General features: G+C 40.8%; 1 protein-coding gene across 2 annotated transcripts in view; it reads left to right on the forward strand.

The window, feature by feature from the left end:
• LOC134210545 (serine/threonine-protein phosphatase 4 regulatory subunit 1-like) overlaps nt 1-24,006 on the forward strand; it is a 659,316-nt gene extending 635,310 nt beyond the window's left edge. For both annotated transcript variants that reach the window (XM_062686590.1, XM_062686591.1), the window contains 8 exons: nt 6,119-6,274; nt 18,644-18,814; nt 18,883-19,062; nt 19,123-20,639; nt 20,718-21,165; nt 21,241-21,363; nt 21,422-21,557; nt 22,004-24,006. In XM_062686590.1, the coding sequence (XP_062542574.1) occupies nt 6,119-6,274; nt 18,644-18,814; nt 18,883-19,062; nt 19,123-20,639; nt 20,718-21,165; nt 21,241-21,363; nt 21,422-21,557; nt 22,004-22,338 (3,066 nt within the window). In that variant the 3' untranslated portion in view covers nt 22,339-24,006. The remainder of the gene's footprint in view (nt 1-6,118; nt 6,275-18,643; nt 18,815-18,882; nt 19,063-19,122; nt 20,640-20,717; nt 21,166-21,240; nt 21,364-21,421; nt 21,558-22,003) is intronic.
• The last annotated feature ends 3,162 nt before the right edge of the window (nt 24,007-27,168 follow it).

Here is a 27,168-nt window from a genome sequence, read left to right on the forward strand (position 1 = left end):
GATTTGAATTGGATTTGGATTGGATTCGGATTGGATTTTGATTGGACTCGGACTGGGTTTGGATTGGATTTGGATTGGATTTGGATTAGATTTGGATAGGATTTGGATTTTATTTGTATTTAGATTCAAATTGGATTTGGATTAGAGATTCAAATTCGGTTTGGATTGGGTTTGGATTGAATCTGGATTTGAATTGGACTGGGATTTGGATTGGATTATATTTGAATTTGGATTGGATTTGGAAAAAAATGGATTGGATTGAACTTGAATTGGGTTTGGATTGGATATGGATTGAATCTGGATTTTAATTGGATTTGGATTGAATTTGGATTTTAATTGGATTTGGATAGAATCTGGATATTGACTGGATTTAGTTTCGGATTGGATTTGGATTAGGTTTGTTTTGGGTTTGGATTGGATTTGGATTGGATTTGGATTTGGATTGGATTAGGTTTGGATTTGGATTGAACTTGAATTGGGTTTGGATTGGATTTGGATTGAATCTGGATTTTAGTTGGATTTGGATTGAATCTGGATTTTAATTGGATTTGGATTGAATCTGGATTTGAATTGGATTTGGATTGAATCTGGATATTGACTGAATTTAGTATCGGATTGGATTAGGACTAGGTTTGGTTTGGATTGGAATTGGATTGGATTTGGATTTGGATTTGCATTGGATTTGGATTTGGATTGGATTAGGATTGGATTTGGATTGGATTTGCATTGGATTTGGATTGAATTTGGATTGAATTTGGATTGGATTTGGATTGTATTTGGATTGGATTTTGTGATAAGATTTGAATTTGGATGGGATTTGGAAAGAATTTGGATTGGATTTGCATTTGATTTGTATTGGACTTGAATTGGGTTTGGATTTGGATTCGGGTTTGATTTTATTTGGATTAGATTTGGATTGGATTGGAATTGGAATCGGATTGGATTTGGATTTTATTTGTATTAAGATTCGGATTGGATTTGGTTTCGGTTTGGATTGGGTTTGGATTCGGTTTGGATTGGGTTTGGATTGAATCTAGATTTAGATTCGGATTAGATTTGGATTGATTTGGATTGGATTTGATTTGGATTAGATTTGGATTGGATTTGGATTAAATTTGGATTTGGATTGGATTATATTTGAATTTGGATTGGATTTGAAAAGAATTTGTATTTGGATTGGACTTGAATTGAGTTTGGATTGGATATGGATTGAATCTGGATTTTAACTGGATTTAGTTTCTGTTTGGATTTGGATTCGGTTTGGTTTGGATTTGTATTGGATTTGGATTGGATTTAAATTTGGATTGGATTTGGATTGGATTCGGTTTGGATTCGGATTGGATTCGGATTGGATTTGGATTGAATTTGGATTGGATTTGGAATTGGATTAGATTTGAATTTGGATTGGATTTGAAAAGAATTTGGATTGGATTTGCATTGAATTGGACTTGGATTGAATCAGGATTTGGATTCGGATAAGATTTGGATTGGATTCGGATTGGATTTGGATTGGATTTGGATTGGATTTGGAATTGGATTGGATTTGGATTGGATTAGATTTGAATTTGGATTGGATTTGAAAAGAATTTGGATTGGATTTGCATTGAATTGGACTTGGATTGAATCAGGATTTAGATTCGGATAAGATTTGGATTGGATTCGGATTGGATTAGGATTGGATTGGATTGGATTTGGATTGGATTAGATTTGAATTTGGATTGGATTTGGAAAGAATTTGGATTGGATTTGCATTGAATTGGACTTGGATTGAATCAGAATTTAGATTCGGATAAGATTTGGATTTGATTTTGACTAGATTTGGATTGAATTTGGATTGTATTTATATTTGATTCGAATTGGATTTGGGTTGGATTTGGATTGGATTGGGATTGGATTTGGATTGGATTGGGATTGGATTTGGATTGGATTTGGATTGGATTTGGATTGGATTTGGATTGGATTTGGATTGGATTTGGATTGGATTTGGATTGGATTTGGATTGGATTTGGATTGGATTTGGTTGGATTGGATTGGTTTGGATTGGTTTGGATTGGTTTGGATTGGTTTGGATTGGTTTGGATTGGTTTGGAATGGTTTGGATTGGTTTGGATTGGTTTGGATTGGATTGGTTTGGATTGGTTTGGCTTGGTTGGTTTCGATTGGTTTGGGTTGGTTTGGATTGGTTTGGATTGGTTTGGATTGGTTTGCATTGGTTTGGATTGGTTTGGATTGGTTTGGATTGGTTTGGATTGGTTTTGGATTGGTTTGGTTTGGTTTGGATTGGTTTGGATTGTGTTTGGATTGGTTTGGATTGGTTTGGATTGGTTTGGATTGGATTGGTTTCGATTGGTTTGGGTTGGTTGGATTGGTTTGGATTGGTTTGGATTGGTTTGGATTGGTTTGCGTTGGTTTGGATTGGTTTGGATTGGTTTGGATTGGTTTGGATTGGTTTGGATTGGATTGGGATTGGGTTTGGATTGGTTTGGATTGGTTTGGATTGGTTTGGATTGGTTTGGATTGGTTTGGATTGGTTTGGATTGGTTTGGATTGGTTTGGATTGGTTTGGTTGGTTTGGATTGGTTTGGATTGGTTTGGTTGGTTTGGATTGGTTTGGTTTATGTTGATTTGGATTGGATTGGATTGGATTTGGGTTTGGATTGAATTTGGATTGGATTTGGATTGGATTTGGATTGGATTTGGATTGGATTTGGATTGGATTTGGATTGGATTTGGATTGGATTTGGATTGGATTTGGATTGGATTTGGATTGGATTTGGATTGAATTTGGATTGCATTGGATTGGATTGGATTAGATTTGAATTTGGATTGGATTCGAAAAGAATTTGGTTTGGATTTGCATTGAATTGGACTTGGATTGAATCAGAATTTAGATTCGGATAAGATCTGGATTTGATTTGGATTAGATTTGGATTGAATTTGGATTGTATTTATATTTGATTCGAATTGGATTTGGGTTGGATTTGGATTAAATTTGGATTGGATTCGATTTGAATTTGGATTGAATTGGATTGGATTTGGATTGGATTTGGATTGGATTGGATTTGGATTGGATTTGGATTGAATTTGGATTGGATTTGGATTGGATTTGGATTGGATTTGGATTGGATTTGGATTGGATTTGGATTGGATTTGGATTGGATTGGATTTGGATTTGGATTGGTTGGATTGGTTTGGATTGGTTTGGTTGGTTGGATTGGTTTGGATTGGTTTGGTTGGTTTGGATTGGTTTGGTTGGTTTGGTTGGTTGGTTTGGATTGGATTTGGATTGGTTTGGATTGGATTTGGATTGGTTTGGATTGGTTTGGTTGGTTTGGTTGGATTGGAATTGGATTGGTTTGGATTGGTTTGGATTGGTTTGGATTGGTTTGGATTGGTTTGGATTGGATTTGGATTGGTTTGGATTGAATTGGATTGAATTGGATTGGATTGGTTTGGTTTGGTTTGGATTGGTTTGGATTGGTTTGGATTGGATTGGGATTGGTTTGGATTGGTTTGGATTGGTTTGGATTGGTTTGGATTGGGTTGGTTGGTTTGGATTGGTTTGCGTTGGTTTGGATTGGTTTGGATTGGTTTGGATTGGTTGGATTGGATTTGGATTGGATTTGGATTGGATTTGAATTGGATTTGGATTGGATTTCGATTGGATTTCGATTGGATTTGGATTGGATTTGGATTGGATTTGCATTGGATTTGGATTGGATTTGGATTGAATTTGGATTGCATTGGATTGGATTAGATTTGAATTTGGATTGGATTCTAAAAGAATTTGGTTTGGATTTGCATTGAATTGGACTTGGATTGAATCAGAATTTAGATTCGGATAAGATCTGGATTAGATTTGGATTGAATTTGGATTGTATTTATATTTGATTCGAATTGGATTTGGGTTGGATTTGAATTAAATTTGGATTGGATTCGATTTGAATTTGGATTGAATTGGATTGGATTTGGATTGGATTGGATTTGGATTGGATTTGGATTGGATTTGGATTGGATTTGGATTGGATTTGGATTGGATTTGGATTGGATTTGGATTGGATTTGGATTGGATTGGATTGGATTTGGATTGGATTTGGATTGGATTTGGATGGGTGTTGGATTGGTTTGGATTGGTTTGGATTGGTTTGGATTGGGTTTGGATTGGTTTGGATTGGATTTGGATTGGTTTGGATTGGTTTGGTTGGTTTGGATTGGATTTGGATTGGTTTGATTGGTTTGGTTGGTTTGGATTGGTTTGGATTGGTTTGGATTGGTTTGGATTGGTTTGGATTGGTTTGGATTGGTTTGGTTGGTTTGATTGGATTTGGATTGGATTTGTATTGGATTTGGATTGGATTTGGATTGAATTTGGATTGGATTGGATTTCGATTGGATTTGCATTGGATTTGGATTGGATTTGGATTGATTTTGGATTGGATTTGGATTGGTTTTGGATTGGATTTGAATTGGATTTGGATTGGATTGGATTTGGATTAGGAATGGATTTTTAATAGATTTGAATTGGATCTTGTTGTGATTGGGATTGGATTTGGAATTGAATTGGATTTGGATTCGGTTTGGATTTGGATCGGATTATGATTGGATTTGGATTGGATTTGGATTGGATTTGGATTGGATTTGGATTGGATTTGGATTGGATTTGGATTGGATTTGGATTGGATTTGGATTGGATTTGGATTGGATTTGGATTGAATTTGGATTGTGTTTGAATTGAATTTGGATTGGATTCGATTTCGATTTGATTTGGATTGGATTTGGATTGGATTTGGATTGGATTTGGATTGGATTTGGATTGGATTTGGATTGGATTTGGATTGGATTTGGATTGGATTTGGATTGAATTTGGATTGGATTGGATTTGGATTGGATTGGATTTGGATTGGATTTGGATTGGAATGAATTGGATTTGGATTGGATTAGATTTGGATTAGGAATGGATTTGGAATATATTTGAATTGGATCTTGTTTGGATTGAGATTGTATTTGGAATTGAATTGGATTTGGATTCGGTTTGGATTGGATTGGATTTGGGTTGGATTTGAATTGGATTTCGTTTGCATTCGTATTGCATTTAGATTGATGTTACATTGGATTTGGATTCGGCTTGGATTGGATTTGATTCTGTATGGATTGGATTGGGTTAGGATTAGTTTTTGTTTGGATTTGAATTCGATTTTGTTTGCATACGGATTGGATTTGGATTGTTGTTGCATTTGATTTGGATAGGATTAGAATGGAATTGGATTTGGATCGGATTTGAATTTGTTTTGTATTTGATTTAGATTGTATTTGGATCGGACTTGAATTTGGTATGGATTGGATTTGGATTGCATCTGAATTATCATTGGATTTAGATTTGGATTGGGATTTGGTTTCGATTAGATTGAATTTCAATTGGAATTGAAATGGATTTGGATTGAACGTATATTTAATTTGTATTGGATTTGGAAAAAAAATGGATTGTATTGGTTTCGCATATTTAATAGTCTTGTGGGGCTGTAGAAATGTTCATTTGACCAAATTACCCTTCGATGTAGTCTGTAAGTGATGTAGAAGGTTACAGACATTTTCGACAAAACGTATAGTGATTTATTCGTTACCGTAGTTGTAATGATCTCACTGCTTTTTCACTCAACAGCTAATTGTTTCGGCTAACCGACTTTTACAATCAAACGTTGGATTGTAAAAATGCTGTCTGAATTGTTTTTCAAGCTATTAATATTCTCCTCCGAACATACATTTTTTTTGAAAAACCTTTTGGTGAATTAATGCGTTTGCTGACCCAACGTTTTATCTCATCCAAAAGCATTTCTAAGTAAATTTCTACCCAAACATAATGATTTTTAGAATATCAATGAGTGCTGGTAGTGTGACAAATAACTGGCAGACCGCTACATTTTTTGTTTCTTGAAAATGAAAATTCCCTCTTTTTCTATTTTGTATGACGATCTTATTGGATATATTTTCAATTTGCTTTTGTTTATTTGAAATTTTGGAACTGAAAATAATGGACATTGTTAAAGCCTCACCACAATCTGATTGAAAAATTGTCTAACAAATCTTTTTTTTTCGTTGTTCTTTCCCCCCCACCTAATAGGTCCGCTGCGGTGCCTTCGAGACGCTGAGCTACCTCATCGAGAAGGGCTTCCTGGACAAGGCGACCACGGAGAAAGTGGTCTGCCCGGTGGTGGAGACGCTGAGCCGCAAACCGTTGGAAACCTTCGACGAGGAACTGTACGCCATCTTCATCCACGTAAGTGTCATCTTCCTTCCGCGTTCGTATTATTTGCGCCTCGCAGCACGCAGCATTATTGCGGTGGAAGGGGTAATTGTATGGTGGTCGTCTGCCATCGGTACGTTGGGCCCCGTCAGAGTGTTGTAGTGTAGTGTAGTTTGAGTTATTAATTATTAATTTGCATCGTCGCCGTTTGTCGTATTACCATCGAAGATGAGGGCTAATTATTATATGGGAAGGTTTTTTTTTCGTGATAATTAGGTGTGAGATTTCTTCCTGGGTAAAATTAAAGCTCGTAGCGAAATGTAATGAAATTATAATGTCATTAATATCGATTCTAGTGAGAGTGGAGTGTGTTTTCCATGAGAGTAAAAAAGCGGAAAAGATGGGAGGAAAAATGTAGGCATCCAATTTTGCGGCGAATAGCGGACAGTGTGATAAGTAAATTATTTTCTCATGAACGACGTCATTACAAATGATACTCATACAGGATGGTCTATAATGTGGTACAGTGCAGTCTTTCCCAATCTTAATATTGTAACTGGATTGAAATTCTAGAAATTGAACCAAGAAAATTTGTTAAGTTCAATCAATTTTTTTTTGAAATATTTGAATTCATTATCTACCTACTTCCGCGACAGAAGAATCCCAATCTATAAGCAGAGTTAGTATAGCAGATATAGGCATATCAGTATCAGTATCTATACTGTTTCAAAATAGGAATGAATTCAAGAATACCACGAATTTAATAAGTTAGGCTATTGATATACTCGCATAATATCTCAAAAGAAGATTGAGAACCTTCGCTGGTACTGTACCTATAGGGAATGGGATCGCTTCCGGAATGATAGATGATGGACTTTGCTTCGTTTTTGCTGTCTGCGAGTCCGCTTGGCGGATCCGGACTTGCCGCAACTACCACCGGAGCCGGAGAAATGATAATAATGATGAATGACATACGATCCGCTGCTGCCGAGAGACAGCCATCCGCCCATATGATGATGAGAGACGGTCCATCAAGAAGAGGCGGACAAAGGGAACTGGGCTGTGCCATAATTTCCAATTTAGTGACAAGACACGTGAGATGGACCACCCAGGTTGTTATGGTAGTTAATGTAGGAGTAGAAGGTGTAGAGGTGTGGCGTATGCTGATGAGATGAGTTACCCCTCGCATGGGCAGTGTGAAGCGTGTTTGGAGTGAAGTTACAGTTTTAGCACCCTGGTGTGATGTTCAAAGTTTCCGAACGGGCAGCTTTCCCCTCCAGTATTTGGCGGCAAGAAAGACATGGGTAGTGAGATAGTTTCACCCTATTGCACTGGGATCTCACTACCTTGTCTTTCATGCTGATGGATACATAACTATGCACGAATCATGAGTAGTGGATTGGAAAAGTAGTACACCTGAAGTAGTTTGTAGTTTTGTAGTGCAGTGACGTAGCGTAGGAATCAACTCGGAAGCGGAAGTCGGCGGTTCCCATCCGGGAACTCACTGAGTGAAATGTGTTGGCATCAAATTTGGTTGTTTTAGTACAACCTCTTTGAAATCCCTATCACAGCCAGCTTTGATGAGCAATACATCACTCATTTTCACATAGACGGCTCCTACGAAAGAGAAAAAAATGGGAATCAGATGCTTGACTGAGCTCATCAATTGGTTGTGGCTATGTGCCTTAGCTTAGCGTTTCGCACCGTCCGATGCGCATCCCAATCATATCACAGCCATTTTGATGAGCTCAGTCGGGTGGTCAATGTCCGCCGTGTGTTTTCATCTTACCAACTTGCGACCATCAACGATCAACGCCAAAAGTACCGAGTTGTCCAGTCATGACCGGGTCGTAAAAATGGTTGTGCTGTGTTGATACTGTCGATATTCATATCACAGCCATTTTGACGAGTTCGGTCCTGGATCGTGTCACCATCCGTGAGTGCAAAAATTAATCGCAGGACCAAAGTATCCAACGAAAAACGAAGGAACTGTTTCCACTCTCAAAGTGGCTGTGAAATGGTTTACCTTTGAGCGCCCATATCACAGCCAGCTTTGAAGAGCGAAACGGCTCCCACTGGCAACCGCCGGGTGAATTGAGTGAATCGTGAATTCTGTGTGTAGGGTATCTGTTCCATTATTAATAACATGCTCCTATATCAATAACATTCGTAAAACAGGCAATTCAGGCTCAATTTGTGTCGTGTTTTGTTGTTTTCCGGCGTGCTCACTGCTGAAAAAAATCACAAAAATGAGAAACAAAACAATTAGCGCACCAATTCTTTGTTTTCGAATGGTATTGATTTGGGTACATGGTATGAATTCAAGGAGCAGTTCCCCTATATGATGAGGAATGCTAACTGGGTTGAACAGTAGGACTATGCGGCGATCCTACCAATACAGAATGGACATAATTGATTTAGGAGGGGATGCAGAGGCGTAGAATTCAACCCAACACAACCAATTGCTACAATCTATTCAAACCTTCAATGTTTATAAACAGATGATATTTAACAAATTCAAAAAAAAAAATGGAACTTACAAAAATCTTTTGAGTTTTTAATTCGTGAGTTTTGTGTTTTCTACAACTGTATTCTTACTGCGGAGATGATTTTTTATTTCGAATTCAGAAAAAATATTTTAAGCTCTTTTAGTGGAATGTATTTAACCGTCTGAGACGATTCTTCTTAATACTTTTTGGTACATGAGATCCCATCTTAATCTTATGGCTGACGGGTGTCAGCTTCTCTTTTAGACACTTCGTCGTCTTAGACGGTTGGTATTTCGAATTGTAAATTTCAGAATGTAAATATTTAATATGTGATATGCCATAATTTAAGATTTTCAGAGTATTCGAAATTCAGCACTTTAGTAAGGAGCTGATTTCGAGTATTCAAAACTTGAGGCTTTCGTCGGTTTGATGAATATTGGATTCATGGTTTGTTCGTCGGTTGGTTGAATCTTGGATTCATTGCACATATCAACTCGACAGCATTTTCGTGCGACAGTTTACATGATTTGCTTGTATCGAGTCTCCCTAATTTCTATGGAAAGTTTTCCTGAACTTCCTTTTGTGTGCAGATTTAAATCACGTGCTTCGTTCCTATAATTATTTAATGCAATGTTAACAATTATGTTTATGAACCTTCAACAACCCATATTTTTGTTTTCGCTCAAAATCACCGTTTTTGCTTTTCGAGTTTTTTAACCAATCGAATAATGTCTTGAATCTATTAATCTTTTTTGATTTTTCAACATATTTAGAGTTTGAAAATTGTGTCAAGCCAATGTTGATGATAAAACAAAACATGCACTACATCATGATGCATAATAGACGGCCAAGTTAGGCTTGAGGAAGCATATATTGGCAAAATGCTGCTAATGACTACAGCGCCACTAGCGTTCTAGTACTTAGGCTTCTACTGTAATAGTACTTACGTATCGTCCGTAATTAATCAGATGAAAACTGGTTGCTTTGCAAACGTGTTGTAAGTCATGGCATACTATCACTGATGATTCATTGGTGCAGTTGCGTTTGGCGAGTCACGTGAGACATAAGATCGATCCACAGATAAAAATATGTTGTGATTTGAAATGTATTGTCATGCACATATTTGGAGCATGCAAATAAACGTAACATTCAATCAATCTTACTGTTCTGTTAAATTGAATTAAATTGGAACTGTGCTTGCTTGTAAAATTCAGTAAAATTGAATTGAATATCGAATGTAAATTCGTTCATTGGGATTAGCTGCAATTTTACATGTCGTCGAATTTACAAAATTATTTGCTGTATATGTAGATACCAGCAATTGATATTACGCAGACTACACATTGCAAAACGAGAATTCAAATAACTATAAATTCATGGCACAAATATGTCTGGTTTTAATTTTATCGCCGTTGCCGCAAGTTCTGGAACTGGAACTGAATCTGAACAATCCTAATTATTGAAGTTGGTGCGTGGTATATTATTATTAGTATTATTATTTATTAGTGACACTTCACCACTGAAGTGACATTCGTGTCTGATCAATTATTGTTTTTACAAATTAATCATTACTTATGTCTAGTTTTTAAATAATTTTTTTAAATAATTTACAATCTCTTAAAAAAATTAATTCTAATCTCTCCTTTTCGATATCGTAGACCAGTATTTCTGGCAGAGATCTGTTGATTGCGTTGTCTCTTTTTTGAGTCGGTTGGGCTGAGGGTGTCACGATGGTGTTCCATCTTTGACACTGCTGTCATTAGTGCGAATGCGACTGCGGAAAACACGCTGCAGATATTAGGCAGGTGAAAAATGTTGTTACAATTATTACACGAAGAAGCTCCAGCGTCAATTTACTTGATCATTGATTTTGGATTCATCAGTGAAGATTTTTTTCATGGTTGATGTATTTCTTCTTCTGCAATGGCTCTACATTCCAACTGGAACTTGGCCTGTTTTTCAACTTAGTATTCTATTAGCATTTCCTCAGTTATTAATTGAAAGCTTTTCTATGCCCGCCAATGCATGAGTATGTATCTTGTGTGGCAAGTACAAGGATACACTATGCCCAGGGTGTCGAGAATGTTTCCAACCCGAAAACATTCTAGATTGGACTGATAATCGAACTCGATGTAATTATGGGCGATAAATTCCGTGAATGTCGTTATTGCAATTTGTTTGGTTGTGCCTGCTTTGATTTTTCCCTAAGGCCGTTGTCGATTATTGGGGTAGGCATGTTCCATGCCCTATCTGATCTTCTGAGGACGCTGCATATATTTGGAAATGCCCACACCGTGCTTCCAAAAGTAATTTCTTAGCTCTTTGAACTAGTGGGTATCCCGAGGCTCCTTCATCCTTCTCGCTGAGTCTGACAGCTAGGTGACACAGACGTTGGTTCAAGCCCAGGCAAAAATGACGCCAACCTGCTTCAGCCATGATAGCTATCGTATGACAGCAGAGGCGCATCCACGAGCTGAGTGGGTAGGACAAATGAGAAAAGGATAATAGTTTTGGATAATAGTTCTAAAGCGATGCGCATAAATTTGTAGGTGTTAGAGCAAGATTAAAGGTAGCCTCAGACCTTGGGAAAATTTTCCGGCTGATTTTATATTTAAACAGAGAAAGGAAACTACTTAATAATAGCAGTTTGATGGGGGAAGCCAATTTTAGGTTGAAGGGATTGAACTTATATTTTGTTTTTTTTTTACCTATTTGAATCTTGCATTAGGTAGAAAAAAGATTTTGGACTCAGGGGACGTACACTAATTACGTGAGCATTTATGGAGGGAGGGGGGGTCTTCTATTTTCTTACGCTCCATGTAAATAAAAAAATATGTGTATGAAAAAAATCTTACTCGGGGAGGGGGGTTGAAAAACCCAAAAAATGCTTACGAATTTAGTGTACGGCCCCTTATCACTATCTGTTAGATGGAAGCTAAGCTGTCTCCAAGATTGCTAGTGAATGGTGGAGGGGAAGGATGGTTAGTTGGACACCTATACTTAAGAAAGGAGCAGAGAACAGTACGTCCTCTCATAGGTGCCACGAGAACTCTGATATGTGCTTTGGAATTGTTGTTGTGGAAGCTATAACAGTAGGAATTGTTTTGGTAAAACGTGTATCTCAGAAAAAGCTAAGACATACATAATAGGAAAGGTACGCGCCTACGATCGAACCGATGACTGTGGTAATAGCGGTTACCATGAAGTGGCAATTAGGCGAACTTGGCGATACTGGGCGACTTAAGAGTTCCGTACAGTGGATACGTTTCCGTACGTTTGAACAGTTTTTTTTTCGTGGGAAAACTGTCAAAACGTTTGCAAACATAAACATGGTGCGGAGCTCTTTAGACTGACGATCCGGATTTTCACGCAGCTGAAAAGCTCGAATAACGAGTTTGATGGGCTAGGCGGTCTGACGTTCCGGACAATCGAATGCCAACACCTAGGATGGCGAAATTGACGGATTTGAAGGATTTGGTGTGACGGAGCCGGAGTTCGAACACCAGAACCCAGGATTGCGAGCTTGACGAACAAACTAGATGGACTGGTTGGACTTTCTTAACGATCAAAGAATACTCCTCTAAAAACTCTCCCTCAAAACAGTAGAAGCATAAGTACTAGAACGCTAATGGCGCTGTAGTCATTTAAAATGTTTTACAAAATTAAACTTCAACTAACTGAATTTGGCTTTCTATGATGCACCATGTTGAAGGAAATGTTTTGTTTGATCAACAACACCGGCTTGACATTTATAGTACGAGTACTTTGGGTGTTAGGCCGATGTTAGTCACGCGAATAAGAGCGACACTAGCAATCTTATACTTTGCATCCACTCTCAAAACTGATTTATTAAATTTGTTTTCTGACCCGACTACTAAGATGATATTGAACTCGCTATCAGGGAATCAATATTCTGGCAACGCCTAAAAATATACTCTTTGCCATCAACAGAGTTTGTTACTGACAAACGCATCTAAGCGACAAACCTTTATCAGAACGCGAACACAATATGACAATAATCATTTGCCTTGCATGCTCTGAAATTTCCGAAAATACGATGCTAATTGTGTGATCATTGTTCGATTCTCGAATATTTCCATAAAAGCAGAAACTATGATAGCATAAAACTGAAATTTGCTCTAGAAATAATGCAAAATAACGAGATGAAAAGTTAGCAACAAGATTCTCTTCTTTTTTGTTGCTGACAAAAATTTTCGGATCTTTGTCATTATTATCTCCGACAAAAACAGAGCTTTGTCGTTGGTTTTCTTTTGTCGCTTGTTTTTCATGCGTTGTCTAAACAAAATCGCTATTGAACATGATTGCTAAGTTTTTGCCTTTCTTGTACATCAAAGTTTTACCGAAAGGCTATGGCTGTCTGTCCGTGTGTAGCTAAGAAAACCATTAGACAACTTTTCATATAGAAATCCATAACTTGCAAGTTTTATTCAACACAGGGCAAACCCTATTTTGAATTCGATAACGATTCACCGTTCAGAGGTTATGACGAAAATGGTACATCGAACCATATAAGCACCATATAAGGTTGGTGTCTTGGCTACATACGAGAAAAGCAGTATCACTATTCGGTGAATTAAGTTTTAATGCTTATCTTATTATCTACAATGACCTCATGCTTATAGGCAGAAACGAGAGCCACTTGAACACCGAGCTCGTCTACGATTTGAGCAACAGTTCTGGTGTTAAGAAATCAATGCACATTTTTCCTATACGGCAGTGAAAGCATAACTGTCCCATGTTGATATGGAATCCATCTCAATATGCAACAGTTATGCTTGCAATATAATCAATTCTAAAAAAATCAGAACTTTAATATTGACATAATTTGAGAATGCATTTCAGGACAAATATTGCTTTTCCAAATTAATTTGAAAAAAATCCATGAAAAATTACATACATCTTGGTATTCTTACGTTTATCGAATATCTTTACCATCCAGGAGGTGTCACGGAACACAGAAATTTAAAAACAAATCGATGATTTCAATCATATATTGCTAGCTGCTAGAATATTATATTAACCTTAAGAAATGGTTATGGATCTTGCTATTCAAAACAAACTACCACAAAATGGTATGAGAATCTTTTTGCTCAGAATCCCTAACGGTCCAGATTAAGCAGAAGGATGTTTCTGGTTCCTCAGCTTTCAATAGATCTTATATGGTTTGTAGATTTTTTCAGAAACCTTTGTGTCATTATTGTTTAGAGTCAAATAATTAACTTCAAAATTACCTTGTGCAAACCCCTAAACCCCTAACCCCTTGCGAACCAATGATTTCATATGTTCTTACTATAATCATGGATAAGACAATGCTTGGACTATCCCACCCAGGAAAATTCGTGCGTAGGACTTATCCTACTCGTCCCACCCACTACCGGCGCCGGAAGGCTACTCGCGTATACTGGCTCTAATGTTCGTTGCATCGCTTCTATGTTAATGCTCGTCAGTCCCAGTCCAGAATAGAGATTCAAGACTACCAGGGCTGATCCTATCTTAAATAAAGTCGCTCTATTGCTCCTTGTGAGGCGATACCCTTGTATACGTATGATGCTTAATCTTTTACGTCAGCTTTCCTTGGTAAGCTGAAGTGGTTTCAGACAGTTGAATTTTGGGTCGATTGTGACACCAAGAATTTTTTTTAATAGCTCTACCTCGTTTCCGGTGGTTCATGTGGTAGGCGGGAAATGGTTTTAATTTTGTAGAACCAATTTCAAAGCCGACACTGGAGGTCCATCCTACAGTTGCTGAAACAGCTTCCCAAAGTTTCCTACGAATCGACACGAAATTTTTTCCCTTCACTATTAGAATAACGTCGTCTGCGTAAAGCAATTTTTCTATCCCAGTTGGTATGACATTGAAAATTGTTTGTAGGGTAGAAATAATGTCACGGAGAGGAGGTACCTTGAGGTCCTTGAGGTACTCCATTATGTGCCCTTCTCAGCGTTGAGAGAGATCCATTGGCGGCTACTTGGAAGAATCTATCACTGGCGAAGTTAGACAATATATTAGATTCTTCATTTCACTAGAGTTTGCAAGATTGCGGGTCTATATGTTGTGTCGTATGCTTTCAAAATGTCAAGATATACCATGTCTACGTGTTTATCTTTTTGAAGCAAAGTGTGAGTCTTAGAAGATCCTCCTCGTTGGCCTAGCGCCCACATCAGCTCCTCGATGGTGCCTCGTCCCTGCCCTCCTGAATTTTATTACGATTTTTTTTCTGGGTAGTGTGTATAGGGACAGATGAAACTGGGCAAAGCATTGTACACACCCACGTTGGCGATATTTTTTTGTCATTTCATCGTTGGCGCAGAAAATGCAACTATAGTTTTCGATATCCACGGCTAGAAAGCATACACTAGGAATACGTTGAAATGATCTTATTTGTGACAAAGCGACGGAATCTGTTGCATACACCCTGTACTACTTGTGGAATGATCGAAAACTAAAGTCCAACATCGGTAAATATGTTGCAATCAGTGCACTGCAGTGGTTGGGTGCATATTCCGAAGCAGAAGCCGGATCCTGGATAAAGCAATACGGAAGATAAGCATTCATCATCGCCCCGCTTAAGCATCGTGAGATATCGTAGAGGAGGTGTATGCCCCCGGTTGCAAAGGCTCTCTCTCCTTCGTCGGCCAGAGAGTCTGCCCACGCTCGCTTGTTCCGTCAACATGAGCGTTTTACTTCCTTCTCAAGAGCCGAGTATCGTTGACGAGCTAAGACTTTGGCTCCTCTGGTTTTTGATCGCTCTATCGCGGCGATCCATTGTTTCCTCTGGGTGCGCAGTTCGCCCAGATTGTTCTCGCTGGTGGCGATGAAGGCATTCTTGATGGCGGTCCATTGGTCTTCCACGCTGCCACCTTCCGGAATATCTGCAGCACGCGTCTTCAGTTCTTCAACGAAGGACCGTTTCACAGTGACATCTTCCAGTCGGCGTGTGTTGAATCGTCGTCCAACTCTTTCCTCCTGCCGACGAACTCGCGCAATGCGCAGGCGTATTTCGCCGATGGGGAGGTGTTGATCAGACGCGATATCGGCAATACATTTATTCCGTACATCAAGAAGACTCCGTTTTCATTTTCGGCTGATGCAGATGTGGTCGATTTGATTTTCTGTAAAGCCATCACGAGAGACCCACGTGACCTTGTGAACCGGTCGATGAGGGAAGAGCGATCCCCCGATCACCATGTCGTTATTACCACAAAATTCTGCGGAATCCAACTCCGCGATGCCGTGGAGCGTGTTCACCTCGTAAACCAGAGTATAGCAGAACTTGTCCCGACGGCGTTCTGTGTTCTCCAAAGTTTGGCCAACGGACTTCACTCAGTCCCAGGATCTCAAGCTTCATGCGGCGTGCCTCATTGGCAAGTTGTGCCAATTTACCCTGCTGGGCTAGGGTTAAAACGTTCCATGTTCCTATTCGTGTCCGTTGGTTCGCGCTAAGAGTCGTCGCCATAAAATCAGTCCGTATTCTTTCATTATCGGATTCTCGAACAAATTGATGTTTCGGGAACAGTAGCTTGTTGGTTCCCTATCCACCGGGATGGGGCTGCCATCTTAGGTATAGCTTCCGGGGAATAGCATTTCATACTCAGCCGCTGGATGCCAGAACAGACGCTGTTGGAGCCGCACCTCCTTGGTGAACAGACGCTCGATCAGTCGGGTCAAATTTGTTTAAAGTCCCACCCAACACCAGGACTAGGCTAGTGCGCTTTGAGCGGCACACGGTCGCTTTGATAGGGCCTGCTTGGGGACACATGCAGCTTTTATAGAAGTTCAACAGAGCCCACTGTCGAACCCCACCACATCCTAGACAGACCCCACAGGACGCATCCTCTCACTCTAGCTGATGTCAGAAGGACAATAGTGCTCAAGCTACACTAACAGTACGCAACCCTTAGTTGGCGGTCTATTGTCATCGGAAGACCCGTGGAAGCGTGAGTATTGGAACTTGTGAAGATCAGAGCTATGTTAGGCGCCCGTTCCCGGATGTCAACTCACCATTTCGTAGCCCACCAACACGTTACTGGAACCACAAAATCGGCTGCACTTTCAGGAAAACGGGGCTCCATTATTCAACTTCTGATCCTTGCCCATTGGCGGAGGGGCAGGGGAGCCTAATTTTCGATCTCGAATTTAGATTGCTATCGGCTTCTGGAACAATGACGATGGAGCTCGTTGTTTGAGATCCAGTCGTGAGGCCACCAGGCACGAATTGTGTACCATATGAATCTGTTGATAAACACCTACAGCCGTTGAGCGTTCTGCACTGATACACACCATGTTTCGCTGGCGTATAGCGATTTTTTTTTAGTTTTTGTAATTTTTGTTGTTGTGGGGTTACCCAGCCAACACAAAGTCGCATATGCTAGCGAATAAGTGTACAAGGTGGAGGCGATATAGGCGCATTCCTCCATTTGACTCCATGCAAAGTGCACGTATATGGCCTCGACTTTGTACACTTATTCGCTATGATATACGAATATATCAATATATTATATTGTGTTTGCTGGGTAACTCATTGACTCCAATGGTCTTATTCGACTAAAACAAGCCGTGTAACAAAAATCTGGATATATTTCCTACATGCTTCTATGCTCATAATTATGCTAGTGATGACCTTTAAATATAAAGAAATATCAAAATAATAGTGTATCAAATTTTTCTGCGAAATGAGTCATTCCGGGAAACCCATTTTTTTTGTGCATAATTCAACTCAACTAAACATAAATGAAAAACAGATTTGCGCCTGTCGCTTGCTTAACTTAAGAACGATGCCGTATGAAGAGGACTCTTCTGATTTCTTCAAGGCTCAGAATTTTTTTTCAATCGACCTTGTAACAATTGTATATATTTTTTAATTCTCATTAAAAAAATCTTTATTTGGATGACCTCAAATATGACTACATATGACGGGGATTACCAGCGCTGTAACGGTCTAATCCCTGATTACGTGCACTGGAGACAGAATATTTTGCTTCGTACAGTGGACCCTGCATGAGTCAATAGTCCTGTCCAATGAGCAGGTTGAAGTCGTTCGAAGTTTCTCCCATCCTGCTCGTTCTTTTTTGTCAACAAATGGAAACGAGCAGGATGAAAAAAACTTTGAGCGACTTCAACCTCATCAGACATGACTATACATATATAGCTATATATGTGGACAAAGAATCAGAAGGAATAAATTTTGGCTGTTACGCCCTATTCAAATGTTGGTCTAGTAATGTTCTATGACTCAATATCGATTCATGGATGCAAATTATGCCATATTAGATAAAAAATCCTGGGTTTTACTGTGATGGATTCTAAAAACAACTTCTCAAGAATTTTCTTTTCATCATTTCGATATTTCCGTGAATCGATAGTCCCTTCTATATCGACATATTGAGGGTTGACTGTTACAGTATTACATAGAAAAGTGTATCCGGTTGTAAGCCTAGCTTCGTTTTTCGATCATATTTTTTTTTTCAAGTCAATATTATGGAGTGATATGAACACCAATGGAAAGCTTAAACTGGTTTTAAGCATTGATAGACAGTGCACATGATATTAATCAAGGTAAAATGAAGTGTCGCATATGAAGCCAGAGCTGATCACGATCAACGATCACTACTGCCTGGAAGGGCGCAATTTAGACTCTCAAAGTGGCTGTGAAATGGCTTTTGTTCGACTCATATCACAGCCAGCTTTGATGAGCTGGACTGCGCACCACACTCAACAAAGTAGTGATCAACTTTACGTGCACGACAGTGAAGATCTGCAGAAGTACAGAACAGTGTTGGATGATCATTTGGTAATTTTGTTCCTATCAGAATAATTATCATCTGGCTGAAATCGTCTTGTTTGGATATCCCACCTTCTCACCATTACTCCCCTTTTTCCATTATCCTCGCAGCTTATGGTAAAAATCGTGCCGATCGTCGGGTACGCCAAAACCTACGAGCTGGTGTACGATCGCTTCCTGGAGATGTGCCGCTGCAAGGAGCACTTTGTTCGACGGGAGTGTGCTACCGCGTTTCCGGTCATGTGCGAAGTCCTTGGCAACGAACTGTTCGAGAAAACCATGGTAAGTGTTGTCCTAAAATTAAGATTCGGTAGTTTACACCCCCTCTCCACCCCTTATACTATTCACAGCTACCCGTCTTTATGAAACTTTGCGACGATGAAATCTGGACGGTGAGGCGAGCTTGTGCCGAGGCGATGCCCATCATGGCCCTGCTCTGCACACTCGAGAAGCGTCGTAAGGTGCTGGTTCCGGCGATGAAAAAGTTCATGTTCGACCCCAGTCAGTGGGTGATCGTGGCTGCGCTGAAAGTAAGTCGTCCGAAACACTACAAATGTGTACATTTTTTTTTACATTGTCATACCTTTCAGTATCTCGGTCAGTTCTTGACCACCTTTACCCAGCTGCGCGTCCTCGGGCTGGCCTACAACAGTAACCAGGAGCTCACGTTGACAAATGCGGCTGACTATATGTCGTTGCGCCAGTTGGACACCCGTCGGGTGACGTACGGAAATCAACCGTCGGCCGATGTGCTACTGAAGAACTTCGAGTGCTACGAAAAGCGCTTCAAAGATTCGATTCAGCGGTACGCGCTGTTGTCGCTGGTGAAATCCAATGAGGAACCGTGGAAGGCCCGCGGAGACGATGCGATCAACGTGGAGGTGTACCTGTACTCGATCGTCTACGCCGATCGTCGATCTCAGCGTTTGTCTACGGGGTCCAACTCGGACGACGGAGGCATTTCGAAAATTTCGGACTTCTCCTACAAATACTACGTACGGAAATCGCTGTCGTCGACTTCGCTGTGCTCGCCTCCACCGGTGCAGTTGCACCGCGGAACACGGAACTACGATGAGAAAAATCCGTTGAATCGCTTTCTGCGGTACTGTTCGCCAATGAAGAACAACTTCATTGATATATTTTCCAAACAAAGTAGTGCGGGGTCTGGGAGAGATATGGATCCTGAAGACTATCATGGATTTTGGGGGCCTGAAGATGATGATTATTCGTCGCCAACTTTGAGGATGAAGGGATTTGGCAGTGATCTCGATGGTTCGGATGCTGGAGCAGACGGAGGAGGATCGGGTAGCGGCATGGGTGGTGACACTACGGGCAGTAACAAGCCCAATCCACCTGTGCCTGAAACCAATGATAAGAAAAAGTCTTCCGGTCACTTCGAGGAATCCTCGTCCGACGACGAATCCGTGGATCAGAGCTTTAACTCGCATCAATTCTGGTACATCAGCCCGGAACTGCCACTAGAACTAGACTTCATCGACGAGGATGCGTCCAGCACTACCAAGGATACCGCCAGCAGTGCCAAACGTTCGGATATAAGCAATAACAACGCCACCGCCGCCACTGCCCCGATCGCCACGACCGAGCTGGAATCGCACGAAGACAGCAAAAACAACAACTCCAAGCTCAGTCTTTCGGCGACGGAGAAAACCTCGACTTCTGCTATTGTCGCTCAGGAAAATGACCCCACGAACGATAGTGATTCATCATACGGTAGTATCAACAACAACTCCGAACCAGAGAACCGTCTCGAATCGGACATGGATCGGTACTGCCCGGAATTCAATCTATCAACCAAACAGCAGCAAACGAAGCAAAAACAGCAGGAGGAGTTCAACCGATTGAAACAGCAACAGCAGCAAGAATTCAACCGATTGAAGCAACAGCAGCTGGATCATGTTACTGCCGGTGTGGCCGCCCTCGCGATAGGAAAAGAAAGCGAACGGATCAAGGACATCATCAAGTGGCAGAACGAGGAGGTCGAGTGGAACCTGCTGGAAGACTTTGTGCACATGAGGAACATCAACAAGGAGCTCTGTTTCGAGTGCGCGTACAGCTTCCCGGCGATCGTGTTGACCTTTGGCGAAAAGTAAGTCATTAATTTATTTAAAAAAAAAAATCCAAAATTAATTTCATCTAATATCTGTCCCCTCACAACACCACACAGATTCTGGCCCATTCTGAGCAGCCACTTCTTCGTCCTGTGCAACGACATTCAGAACACTGTTCGCCGAACAATGGCCGCCTCGATCAGCCAGATCGCGCTCATCATTGGCCGAGAGCAGGCCACCCGAGATCTGGTGGCACCGTACACCGAATTCCTGATGGACTCGGACGAGATCAAGATCGAAGTGGTGAACACACTGGCGGCGTTCCTTAAGGTGATCGACGGAAGCGAGCACGAAACGCTGATGGATCAGCTCAGTCTGTGCTTGCAGCCGCCGCTCATCATGATGAATTGGCGCTTCCGCGAGGCCGTCGCCCGCCAGATAGTGCAACTGGTGCGGATGCACACCAAGATTCGGAAGGAGAACTGCCTGCTGTACCTGACTGGGTTGGCGATGCGGTTGATGATCGATAAGTACGATTTTGTGCGGAAGGCTGGTGTGGATGCGGTAAGTTGGATTGCTCAAGAAGTGACTTATTCGAGGTAATATTAAACTGGGGGTGAACCATTCTGACAATTCCAGTTTGTGCAGTGTTCCCGGGAGTTCCAAAAGAACGAGTCTGTGTTCAAATTCTTTACGGAAAACTTTGCTCTTAGTTCGAATTGGCGTCGTCGGCAGACGTACATCATAGCGGCAGGGAAATTCGTAAGTGTCCTCCCAATCGATCCTAGAATTTTTAATTCAGTACTTGCTTCTGTTTCAGCTGGAAAACGAGAGCGTAGAGGTGGAAACTTTCCGCAAACATGTTTTCAAAAATATACTCGCGCTGGTCAACGATGTGGTGCCGAATGTTAGAATACAAGTAGCGAAGTGCCTCAAGGATATCATTCTGCTACATCGTGAGTATCGCATTTTCGCAGTGTAGGTCGTTAGATTTCACTTTTCGTAAGATTTATTTGGAATTTTATTTCCTTTTATATGGTTTTCATATTCTTTTGTTGATCACCTTTTCATCTAATTTATTTGAATTACTTCACGAGCTGAACGAGCCCGAAGGCCAATGGAGGTCCTTCGTAGCTTAGTTGGTTAAAAGCACCAGACCAGTGTACTGAGGGTCGTGGGTTCGAGTCCCATCGAAGGGAAGGGAAAGTGGTTACCTCCAATGCATTTTTCAAATCAATATCTTCCACATAATGTACATATTCACATGTCAGTTTTCAGAACATAGTGAATTGAATCACCTACAATTAAGGCAACAATCTAGACAAGATTTAAAATTATAATCAGCATTCATTCAAAGGAAATCCACGTGGCACCAGGCACTTACGATTTTTCTCTCTTTCAGCGAGCTTTTCGCCTACCTGCCCGGACGCGGACACCATCGAGCAGACGTTAACCAAATTGCGTGCCGATCCGGACCGTGACGTCCGCGGTCACACCGATGGCTACCTCAACTCGGAGGAGGAGGACGCGATAGCGGCCGGTGCTCCGGAGACGACCGCCAATGCCTCCACGATCGAGACGGCTTCGACGTCGTCGACGTCCTCGACCTCGTCACTGTCGCCGCCTCCCACAGACGAGGGTACGCTAAAATTTAGTCCGGAGGAGGAGGATGAGCTAAGGCAAATGATGGCTAAGATCAAATGGGACGAGCCTGGCCCTTTCTCGAATAATTTTTGAGCTTGGCTTCCAGCGAGTGTCGGCGGCGACAGGGAGACCGTCGTGGCTGGTTTTCCGTTGTTTAGGCACTTATTAACAAAGGGACAAACTTACCATCCACCTAGGTTCGTTTGCTATTTTATCCTAGTTGCAATTATAGTGTTTTCCTCTTTTATTTTGTAACGATCAAGTTCGTGATTGTTGGACCGGCGCTGTTGTGAACACAGAAAGCCGCGATTTATCCCAAATCGACCCTATTGTACTTTCTTTAGAAACTAATTGTATAAAATGAGATGATTAAAAAAAGGCGCAGTTTAGGACTGATCGTTAGTATAGCTCGTAATGTGAGTGCAAATTAGACAAAAGAAACTATTTTACAATTACGGTGCACTATCCGACACCGAGTTTCACGCGAAAATTAAACTCATTTTTCTTTTTTTATCCGTAAGCAAAAGTACAACTTTGAGATTTAGCTAAGGCGTAAGAGTAGGAAGAAGTGTATCACCGAATATGGTTCTACCTACACTAGATGTGACTACACTCAAACATCTTTACGGCAGAATTTTTAATTCAACTGAAATTCAAAATTGTTCGGTTCAATTTCATTATTAGCAAATCAATTCTGATATGGTGGCAGCACATGGGAAGGATATTTTTTTACGTTCCTTATTACATGTCGTAAAATGAAATTTGGTGTATTTTAAAAACATGGCAAAATCGTTTATAGAATTCCCCTTGGGGCAAACATCGATCACCTAACAGTTTCCAATCTACATCCACTAGACTGGGTTCTGTCTCTGCCAAAAACCATGCCTTTCCTCTGGCATGTACAGTGCATAATTTCTACCATCCTTCTCGTTCAGTTGTCCAAAGAATTTCCAAAAATCATGCATGAATAACAGCAATAAAGATGAGAAGGCCTTCCAAATTTTAGCAAACATGCCGTAAAAGAAGGTTAGAGTGTATCACAAATTACTTATAACAGACTGCTATAGGATCATTTTTTTTCAACACGTTCCAACAATTATACAAATGCACACGATATAAAACACCGAGCAGAAACAGTTGACTTGGTAATGGTCATTTTCAAATTATACTTTCGATCTGTTTTCGGACAGTGATCTCCGCTGAGTCAATTTTAAGACCATTGAAGTGAAAGTATAGTTGGAGAAAGAACGCATCAAGTCAACTCGCAGTAAAATAGTTATTATACACATTACACACAGACAGTATAGTTAATCCATTTACAGGCAAAGTTTAGTTTACTTCAATTATATTCAACAGAACAGTATGCAACCGCTATATAGAAATAGAAGTAGAGCGAGTATGCAAGGGACGCAACGGACAAGACTCTACCATCGTATTGAAAAAATAGAAGTAAAAAAACGAGAGAAACATTCTCTCAAACGCGCTGTTGTTGATCAGTTTCCATTTACAGAAGAAGAACATGATGCTGCTACAATGATCTACATTCAACATACAAACGTGTGGTTTAGCGAGATGGAGATCGTCTATCTGCGCTAATAGAAAACAAAAAAAAAGCGGGCGCTTTAGTTGAATAACTGCGCGCTATACCATTGTTTTGTACATTTTATAGGTCTTATATATGCGCTGCACTCCTAGGAGCCCCCTGATCCATTAAAGAAGGGAGATCGTAGAACAATAAATACGAAGTTAGAGAATAATCAAGCGATAATGGATCTTGTAAATAGTAGTGATGATCACAGTTGTCCCTTAGGTGGTTGATTCAAAATTAGTTCCATGCAATTTCCTTATTTGGAGATACTTTATTTAATAATTTTATCATACTAAAGCCGGAGTGGTCCTTGCAGTACATAGAAGTTATCTTCACTCAGCTCGGTACATGACTGCATGTCGCCAGCCACGTAGTCTGCGAAGGGTCCGCAAATCTTCTTCCATCTTATCTGCATTCGGGATACGTGCCCGGCTTTTCGCGATTTAAACGTTGGCTAATTCTCCCAACAACTGATGCAACTCGTGCTTCATTTGCATTCTCCGTGAACCGTCCGCCATTTGTACCACATCATAGATGGTACGTGACGCTTTCCTTTCGAAAACCCCAAGTACGCGTTGATCCTTCACGAGCATCGTCCAGTTCCCGTCTCCGTAGAGGGCTACCGGTCTAATGAACGTTTTTGTAGATAGTCAGTTTGGTACGGCGGCGAACTCCATTCGATCGAAGCGTTTGCGCAGTCCAAAGAGTTTACGATTTTCTCCCACGATGTTTTTAGGATTTTCTTTTTGGTAATGAAAACTAGTATACGAGGAATTACAGCAATTAAACAAAAACACTTTATTAAAGTAAACTAAATTTGAAACACGCGAGCAACGCTTTCAATAATGAAAAAAACAGGAAACTTTAACAAGCGCACAAACCGCGCCTATTTGCTGAAAACTTAATAGGCGGTGCTGCTAGATGCAAAAACGCCAACATGACAGCACAGCTCTGTTGGTAAGAGCATCTTGATCGTTGCTCCTTCCAATACTCCTCCTCAACGATCCTCGATGGTCAATCCTAACATACCGGCGAACTTCCGCAGTTTTATATGTCCAAGCGCCTTGGTGAGTATGTCTGCAACCATGTCTTCGGTGGAGCAATACAGCAACTCCAACAATTTCACATCACACAACTCTTTAACATAACACTGACGTGTCTCTATGTGTCTCGATCGCTTCGTTGCCCGCTCTGAACTTACAAATTTGATGCAACTCTGGTTATCTTCCCACAGCGTGACTGGCTTGAACGACGGCTCTCCGAAATCTTCGAATAGGTTCAATAACCAAACCGCTTCTTGGCTTGCCTCGCTTAGTGCTACATATTCCGACTCCATCGATGACAAAGTTACGAAATCCTGTAGACGGCTTGTCCACGAAATTGCTCCTCCGGCATACATGTATACAACTCCGGTGGTAGACTTCCGAGTTTTCAAATCACCCGCCCAGTCCGCATCTGAGTATCCAGTCAGTTTACCTTCAGGATCTCCGTATTGTAACTTCCACTTTTTCGTTCCTTTCAGGTAGCGAATCACACGTTTAGCAGCTACCTAATCAGCCTCTGTCGGTGAACATACACTTCTTCCCAAAATAGACACATTTGCAGCGATGTCTGGTCTAGCAGATACAGCGATGTACAACAATGCTCCTACTAGACTCCGATATTTGGTGTTTGTTTCTAGTAGAGGACTGTTCTCTCGAATTTTGATAAAACCATTCTCCATTGGGGTCTTTGCATTCTTGGCGTCACATAATTTAAACTGCTCCGTAACTCGTCCAATATAGCTTTCCAGACAAATTCCATATTTGCCAACTTCTTTCGAGATTTCCATTCCAAGGAAATAGTTCGCGTCTCCTAGATCGGTCATCTCAAAATCTTTATTCAGGGCCCATAGACCTTTTCGATCTCCTCCTCGCTCTCGGATCCAATCATTATGTCATCGACATATACCAGAAAATATAAACGTTTCCCATTCACAATCTTGGTATAGAGGCATAGATCAGCTCGACTCTGCTTGAACTTCAGCTCTTGGAGAACGGCATGCAGCTTATGGTTCCAGCAACGAGCCGACTGTTTCAACCTGTAAATGCTTCTTTTTCAGCCTACATACCTGCTTCTCCTTTCCTTTTACCTTGAATCCAGTCGGTTGTCGCATGTAGAGCTCCTCCTCTAGCCTTCCGTACAGGTATGCAGTCTTCACATCAAAGTGCTTCAATATCAAATTCCGTTTGGTCGCAATAGCCAGGAGTGTTCGTAATGTCGTCTGCTTTATTACTGGAGCGAACACCTCGTCATAGTCCTGCCCATACTTTTGACAGAAACCTTGGGCAACTAGACGAGCCTTGTACTTTACAGTGTCGCCAGCAGCATTCCTTTTCACCTTGTAAATCCATTTGCACCCAACTGGTTTACGCCCAGCTGGGAGGTCTACTAACTCCCATGTTCCGTTGTCCACGTGAGAACGTAGCTCCTCCTTCATGGCTTTCCGCCATTCAGCACTCTTGCCACAGCTTAAAGCTTCACGAAGCGTTCGGGGCTCCATCTCCTCCTCTAGTGGTCTGCCACAAAAATCTCCTCTATCAGCCGCCGAGGTGCTAATCCTTTCGTCGATCTTGATGATCGCCTTGCGATTTCATCCATCGGAAAACCATGGAAAGATGAACTTGCTTCGGATGCACTAGCATAGTCAGAAATATCCAAACGATTTTCTTCATCATCACTGACTTCAACTTCTTCATCGCTATCTTCAATTTGCTCGGGAACTGCTTCAATCTCTTCGATATTTTTCCCATCAAGCGGTAGAATAACATCTTCACGTTTCTTTTCAGGAAAAATTGACACTTCCTTTTCTGGAACTCCGCGCTCATGGATCACTTATTCACGTACTTCCACAAATTTCGCATCACGGCTTATCAAAATCATGTCGTTCTCAGGATTCAAGAAACGGTATGCTTTCCGTCCCTCTGCATATCCAACGAAGATTAACTTCACCGATTTCGGATCCAATTTCCTGCGTTTTTCTTTCGGGACATGAACGTACGCATCCGAGCCAAATACACGCAGATGCATATACGATGGTTTCTTGCAGAGGCGCATCCACGTTCCAAGTCGTGGGTAGGACAAATACGAGAAATTATTATTTAGGGAAAAGATATAGTGTTGAAAAATCGATGCAAATTTTACATGAAATTTACTCTAAATATCAAAAATCTTGACTCCCGGGCAGAATCCTCACAAAAGTTGTGAAATTTTCGTTGGTCTTCAGGACAAACATTGTATTTCCAATTTGCAGGATTGTTTATTTCACAGTTGCCAATTGCTCTTTTAATTAAAAC

This window comes from Armigeres subalbatus, chromosome 2, assembly GCF_024139115.2.
Source record: "Armigeres subalbatus isolate Guangzhou_Male chromosome 2, GZ_Asu_2, whole genome shotgun sequence".
NCBI lineage: Eukaryota > Metazoa > Arthropoda > Insecta > Diptera > Culicidae > Armigeres > Armigeres subalbatus.